This window comes from Mastomys coucha, unplaced genomic scaffold (genome assembly GCF_008632895.1).
Source record: "Mastomys coucha isolate ucsf_1 unplaced genomic scaffold, UCSF_Mcou_1 pScaffold1, whole genome shotgun sequence".
Lineage (NCBI taxonomy): Eukaryota > Metazoa > Chordata > Mammalia > Rodentia > Muridae > Mastomys > Mastomys coucha.
In genome coordinates this window covers 16,794,042-16,801,436 of record NW_022196891.1, presented here as the reverse complement: position 1 = coordinate 16,801,436, position 7,395 = coordinate 16,794,042, and the positions used below count along the sequence as shown (strand labels likewise).

At 50.6% G+C, this 7,395-nt stretch overlaps 1 protein-coding gene across 3 annotated transcripts in view; it reads left to right on the top strand.

Annotated features, from left to right (window-relative positions):
* The first annotated feature begins 231 nt into the window (after positions 1-231).
* Steap3 (STEAP3 metalloreductase) overlaps positions 232-7,395 on the top strand; it is a 51,166-nt gene continuing 44,002 nt past the window's right edge. The window contains exons 1-2 of one of the 3 annotated variants that reach the window (XM_031380752.1): positions 232-376; positions 1,221-1,355. In XM_031380752.1, the coding sequence (XP_031236612.1) occupies positions 1,250-1,355 (106 nt within the window). In that variant the 5' untranslated portion in view covers positions 232-376; positions 1,221-1,249. Of the gene's footprint in view, positions 377-1,015; positions 1,356-7,048; positions 7,116-7,395 lie in introns of those variants that run through there. The other 2 variants (XM_031380753.1, XM_031380755.1) reach the window with 2 other exon arrangements.

Genomic DNA, 7,395 nt, shown 5'->3' with positions numbered 1-7,395 from the left:
GACACCAGGCAGAAGAACCACTCTTGGTGACTTGCCTGATATTCCATGTACTTACTAGGTGATTCTGGGGAGTTGAAGAGCGGAGCTGCCACCTTGTAAAGAGGCTGGGGACAGCGGCTGAGCTCTCCCTAAGCAGGGTGGGGTTCGTGGTGTGGTGTCTGTGGGAGAGCATTATCTCCCTCCAGACATTCAGCATGCACTGCCCTGGGGCCTCACACTCATTATCTCAGACCTTGGGCTAAAGGACTCACTCTCCCAAGGCCAGGAGGCCACTGCCTACTGGAGCCCTCCACCTGAGTTAAAGGTGTTAAAGGTGATCCAGAGTTCAGGGGAACCTAGTTCAAATCTCTGGTATGCCACATCTCAACTTATGATGGTGAGTTACTCTGTTATCTGAAAGATGGGCCTGATCTGTTCTTTTGTTCTTAAAATTTTATTACATTAACATTTTTTTTAGAACTTTTTTTTTAAAGATTTATTTATTTATTATATGTAAGTACACTGTAGCTGTCTTCAGACACACTAGAAGAGGGCGTCAGATCTTGTTACGGGTGGTTGTAAGCCACCATGTGGTTTCTGGGATCCAAACTCAGGACCTTCGGAAGAGTAGTCAGTGCTCTGACCCACTGAGCCATCTCACCAGCCCCTACATTAACATTTTATTGCCTTTATTTATTTATTGTGTCTATGCATGGGGGTACACAAGTGGAGATCAGTGTACAACTTAAAGGAGTTGGTCCCAGGGATGGAATTCTGGTTGTCAGGTTTTGACTCCACAGCAGTCACTTCTGAGTTTCCAGTCTTGGTCCACTCCTGTTTTGTTTTGTTTTGACAGACAAGGTCTCACTGTGTAGCAGTGGCTGGCCTTGGACTCACAGCTCAGAGAGCTAGAATTAAAGGCTTGTGTCCCTACATCCTGCTCCGTCCCATCTAGTCATTTTGCTGAGTTCTCAAAGTGGCGCTGTTATCAGTTTGGCAAATGTCCACCACTTCCCTTCTCTCCCCTCGTTTTGCAAGACCAAGTCCCGGGAAGTAGAGAACGAGAGGGCAGAGGGAATCCCAACCTCCACACTAGAGGCTTTGCGTCCACCTTTGACCTCAGTGTACTCGAGGATGACCTGAGGTCCTTGACTGGCACCCTCCGCCAGGTCCCGGGTGGGGCTGTGACCTGCTTGTCTGGAACTCGGCTTACACTGTTCACCACTGCTCAATCGTTGCAGTGAGCTCCAACCACCCAGCTTCAGAAGAAATGGCTGCAGAGGCCCGTAGGCAGCAGGATTCTTGCTCCATCATCCTCTCAGAGAGCTGTGGAAATTCACCAGAGAAGAAGGGCAGTGCGGCCTACTCTAGACCTGGTGAGCTAGAGTCTGTGGGGCAGGGAGGAAGCGGGGCATGGAAGACACAGTAAGTACCCTAAGCAATTCTCCCCAGAGTGGACTGATTCCAGGGTTCCTTTCTCAGAAACCCCACAAGTCCATGGAGGTATGCTTCCTCCAAGCAAGTGTAAGCTTTCTTCTTGTGCGTGTATGGATTCATGATGCCTGGTGTGTGTGTATAAGAAGTGTCAACCTCAACCTCTGCCTTATTTTTTTTTTTTAAGAGGCTCTCACTTGGCCTGGAGTTCACTGGATTAGCTAGGCTGGCTGGCCAGAGAGTCTTAGGGTCACCCTGAGTCCCAGAGAGTGAGTATTGGTCACTGTCTCTATGGAGCTGGCCGTACCTCTGCCTTTGTGTGTGTGTGCCTCTGAAGAGGGTTTTGGGAGATCAAATTCTGGTCTTCATGCTTGCATCTCAAGAACTTTTTCTTACCCAGCTCTCTCTCGAGCCCAGCTCTCTCTCCAGCCTAGCTTTCTCTCCAGCCCACTCTCTCTTCTTTCTGATCACAGGAATGGAGAAAGGGACCACCAGTGTGTTGTTTGCTGATGGAGTGAGCTTGACCCAAACGCATGGCTCACAGTGAAAAGCTTGCCAACCGAGCTAATAATATAATAAGGTTAGCATTGTCAGGAGCATGGCCCCATGTCCTTGTCATCAGGTAAAGAAGGAAGTAGGGTCAGCTCTGTGACGGCTGCTCTCGGAGAGGAGGGTGTTCTAAGCTCTGTGATGGCTGCTCTCGGAGAGGATGATGCTCTAAGCTCTGTGATGGCTGCTTTCGGAGAGGAGGGTGCTCTAAGCTCTGTGATGGTTGCTCTCGGAGAGGAGGGTGCCCTAAGCGTTTTTCCCTGAAGCTTTGACAGGTACTGAGTGTCTGGGGACTAAGATGTGTGTGTGTGTGTGTGTGTGTGTGTGTGTGTGTGTGTGTGTGTGTGTGTGAAAGAGAGAGAGAAAGAGAAAGAGATAGGGAAAGAGGGAGAGAGAGAGAGAGAGGACAATTTATAGGAGTCGTGGGTTCTGGGGCTGACTCAGGTTAGCAAGTTATCTGCTTACCTGCTGAGCTATCATATCACCAGGGCCTGCATATGGGTGTCGCACATCTCCATGCTTAACTGCAAGTGAGGCCTGTTGATTGCACATCAAAATGTTGGTATCTGGTGATAGGTTATTTCTCCACCACCGCTGAAATGAGCCAATTCAAGCCAGATTAGATTTTATTAAAGCCAGGTTTATTGGGAAGCTGTTTTTCAGGCAAGTTCATTGGCCCCAAGGATTGAGGCCAGAGGAGTTGCCATGGCAGGGGTTGGGGGAGAGAAATAGAGAGGAAGGGAGAGTACAGAGAGGAGAAGAGAGTCCAGAATGTCTAGATTATATAGGGAAGAGCCTCTGGGGGAAACATGGTTTCCTCATGGTTGACAGTTCAACCCTGAGCAGGAAAGTTTAAGGTCAGGGGCCGGGGTATGCCAGGTAGGGACCAAGGGATGCTGGGAGAACCTGGAGGTCGGGTTGCTTTGATATGTAGAATATGCACCTCAGTCCTTGGGTCCCAAACCAAAACAAAGTATCAAGGCCAGTCAGAGATACAGGAGAACTTATCTAAAAAAAAAAAAAAAAATCAACTTCAGTAGAGTAGAAAGAGGTAACCTTATTCTATAGTGGAGCAGGGCAGCAATCAAGGTGCAAGGGATTTGGGAAATACTCAAGGTGGCGCCCAGTGTCTCATAAGCCAAACCTTACAATACAGAGTAATACACCATACTAGGTCACAACAGGAAAGATACACCTGTAGTTCCAAGACCAGCTAGCATCAAGGACCATCGCCCTCCTTTGAAACTGCCCAAAGTTTCATGAACAGGGTTCTCCTCAGTTAGGAGGTAATAAAGGACCTGAAAGAGAGTTTGAAATGCAAGAGAAAACTCGAAGCCAAGTTGCGTCCCAATCAAGGCTCCACTTTACTGAGAACAAACAAGGGTTTTTATAATCACAGGGGAAACTGAAAACAAGTCTCTGGATTAACTATAAAGAAAGTTCAGGTGCCAAAGTCTTCCAGGTTCAGAAGATCTTCAGGGGGCTGGCATAGTCAAGCAGTGGGCGTGCTCAGGCGATGGGTGTATTCAGGTGGTAGGCGTGGTCAGGCAGCTTCTTCGAAGACAAACAGTCAACAGAGAGCATCCATCTTAGCGCTCAGGTGTTAGCCCTCAAACAGAGGCTGTCAGGAGTCCGATGGATGACTGAAGTGAAGAGGGGGTGTTACACTCCTTCACCTGCCTGTCTCAGTTCTCAGGGTGTGTCTGAGATGGCCTTTACCCAGTGGGTTATGTTAACAGCGAAGGACTCCTCACTTTTCTGGGTCACCCTCATGATCTTTCACCCAAGTGCAGCTTATCTCCCATAGAGAAGAGAACAACCCTCCCACCTACCCACGCACCCCATGCTACCAAAGCAGGGGGGAGTCTCTCTGTGCCTGACTTAGTTGGGACAGAGCACAGCAGGACAATTGGATGTTCCCTGGGCCTCGGCCAGATAGGACCAGATTCAAGTGGCTTGACTTGACTGTGGCAGCCAGAAAGCATGGTGGCTTCCTGTAGCCATCTAGTTTTTTTTGTTTGTTTGTTTTGGTTTGGTTTTTTGGTATTTTCAAGACAGGGTTTCTCTGTATAGCTCTGGCTGTCCTGGAACTCACTCTGTAGACCAGGCTAGCCTCGAACTCAGAAATCCACCTGCCTCTGCCTCCCAAGTGCTGGGATTAAAGGCGTGCGCCACCACCGCCCGGCTAGGCCATCCAGTTTTAATAGGTAAGTAGAACATTCATTGTGTACACAGAGAGAGATGTTCTCTCCTCATCTATAAGTGGAGGATCCATCCAGGATAGAAAAGCAAACTCCATGCTGGGCCAAGTAGAAGATGAATCTAGGTTTTCCTCCTGGATGCTCTTGTCCTCTTAGCCAAAGGGCTAGCCTTATCTACCTCTGCAACTGAATATGCAGACACTGTATGTATGACCTATCCGCCACATCCCAGTGCAGCTGGGTACACAGGAGAGCGGAGTAGCCAGAACCCCTCACTGACAGAATCTTTGTGTGTGTGTGTGTGTGTGTGTGTGCGTGTGTGTGTGTATGTGTGTGTGTGTGTGTGTAGATGGACGTGTACCTGTATGTGCTTATTTGTAGAGGTCAGACCTTGGGTGAAGTCCCACAGGGGTATCATCTACCTTGCTTCTTAAGGCAAGGTCTCTCACTGGCCTAGAGCTCACCAAGTGACTTGCCCACCTGTCTTCCTAGTGCTGGGATTACAAGCTCGTGCCATCCTGCCTGGCTTTTTTTATGGCTCTAACCCAGGTCCTCATGTTTGTAAGGCAAGAAAGCACTTTACTGACTGAGCCTTCTCCTCACTTCCCCAGGCAGTCTTTTCAAGGCCAAGCACTGTGTGTAGGCAACATGCTGAGACATCAGACTGCTCTAGACACGGGTTCTAGTCTGTTCAAGACAGGGGTCAACCCTCGCAATTTACCTAGCCTGAAACACTGTGTGGCACCTTGGGGCATTAGAGCTAAAATGGATAGAGAACCTTTAAGAATGGCCACAGGAACTCAAGAGATGTGTTGGCTGGTGCATGTCTGCACAGTGGGACCCTTGAAGGAGGCTAGAAAGGATCTAGGCATGGGAGCAGACAGACCAGAGAGCTGGTGGCCCCGGGTGGGAGTAGGGGTGGACACTGTGGAACAATGAAGGAAGCCCCTAGCCAAGAGAAGGTTCAGGATGCTTGTGGGAGCTCTGGGTTACCCCTAGGAGAACTCTGGGAGAACAGGGGAACCCCTAAGAGCAGCATCTCCTTCCACAAAGAGCACAGAACTCTGTTTTTCCAATCCACTGTACCTTTAAGAAAAAAATAATCATTTATTGTGTGTGTGCACAAGCTTGGACAGTACACATATGGAGGTCAGAGGACAACTTTTAGAAGTCGGTTCTCTCTTTTCACTTCATCGTCCTGGGGGTGGGGGGCTGAACTCAGGTTTGAGGGGACCTGCCTTTACTGAGCTATCTTGCTGCCTCTCCCTGGATACTTCAGGGCCATCCCTTCTTACCTCTGGCCTCTCTAAATCTTACCTCCAGATGCCCTGGGGCTTCCAGGAAAACAGGATTCTTGGAATTCCTCAAAGTAACTTCCTACTGAGCTGTGGAGCTTCACACCTATAATCCCTGCAGGGCAGGAGCTGTGGCCTATAATTGCTAAAAGCTCAAGGCTAAGCTGGGCCTCTTAGGGAGGCACTGTTCCCAAAACAAAACAAAACAAAACAAGCGGCCTGGGAGATGCTCAAATGGTAAGGCACTGCCAAGCAAACTGGAGGATCTAAGTTCCAGTCACCCGTGCCCACGTAAAAAGCCAACACACCATTATTGTGATCCTAGCACTGGGTAAAGGAGACAGGACTACCCAGGGCTCACCAGCAAGCCTAGCCTAGCTGAACCAGTGAGCTCCAGGTTCTAGGGACGCTGTTTCAAATAATAATAATAATAATAATAATAATAATAATAATAATAATAATAATAATAATAATGTGGGGATCCAAGTAAAGAGAAGACCTAACATTGATCTGTGGCCCTCATGCATACGTGTTCTTTTGTGCATGCTCCGGTCCCCTAACACACACATATATAATAAACTTTATAGGTTCCTCACCCTCCTGAACACACTGTAAAAGTCAAAGCTCCTTAGCAGGAGTTAATGAACTATCCTTCTGCTCTGGAAGTCTAGAAAGTCTCCGTGAGTCAGGAAAACCACACTCCCGTTTCCCATAAACTGAGATTGAAGTTAATGCCCCAAGGGCCATCGTATCGGGGAGGAAAGGCCGGCCGTAAGTCTAAAAGCGATGTCTTTATGCTGTTGCCCTAGTGTGTTGCTGGGTGACAAAGCAGGGCGAACTGGAGCGGGGTGGGGTGGGGGTGGGGAACAGCTCTGGGTGGTGCCCCAGGGCAGTGGATACCTTTGTTAGTGTACGGTGGTATCGTAGAGCTCAGAGGTTTGTGTAGGGTTCTAGCTGAGCCAGTAGTTCCCAGAGAGCTACGCTGGACCACCACAAAACCAGCGGGGGCCTTGAAACCTGAAGACTTCTGAAAGCAGGTCAAAAGTCATTTCTAAGGAGACAGAGGATGCAGATGTGATCCAGCCACAGTCACACCGGTCCGGTTGCAAACCTGTGCACCCTTGTTGGAGACCAGAGGGGTTTGCTGATCCTGTTTTCAATGCAGAAGAGGGGAGAAACCTACCCCAACTTGTCACCCACCTGTGCGGCCCTAGCCTGCTGCCTAAATGACCACTTTGACCTTGATCAAAAACTGCCCTTGGATTTATGTTCTTCGAGTCGGGGGAGGCGCTCAGAGTTCACTCCGTCTTCCCTCTCCCTGTTCCTCCTCGTCGGGGTGGTCGGTCCTGCTCACTGACTGTGGGCAGAGCAGGAAGTGACAAGACAGGCTCTGAGACTCCCTGGGGTGGCGGGGAACGGCGAGGGGTGGTGGCTGGTGGCTTCCTCCACTTCTAGAGCAGGGCGGGGACGGCGATTGAGGCCAGAAGTGGTGGCACTGCTGGATAAACGGCAGCGAGCTGGCGGGTGGCCACTACCCTGCCAGGTCCGGCCCCACGGGCGGGCGGGGCGCAAGGAGAGGAGGAGCCTGAGGCCGGGCCACCGCCTCCTCCCCGCGACCCGCCGCTGCCAAGGCTCCTCCAAGCGGCCGGCTGCCGAGGTGAGTGACCCTGCCCCGGCTCGCTCGCGTGCCTTAGGCTATGCGCTGTCCCGGGGACCCTTGTTAGCGTGCCTGCTCTGGCGCACCCTGAGCGGTTACTACAGGTCGGGAAACCTGGTGTCCTAGAACCGAGCCACGTGAGCCTGGTGGCAGGAGATCCCAGCGGGGTGCCTACAGACCGGGAGAAAGCAGGCGTTCGGAGCCCGGGTTGCACTTGTTAGTCACCCTCCGGGGCAGCCCTGAACTACCACGGGTCCCACGTGCTCTTCGGGTTTTTTTT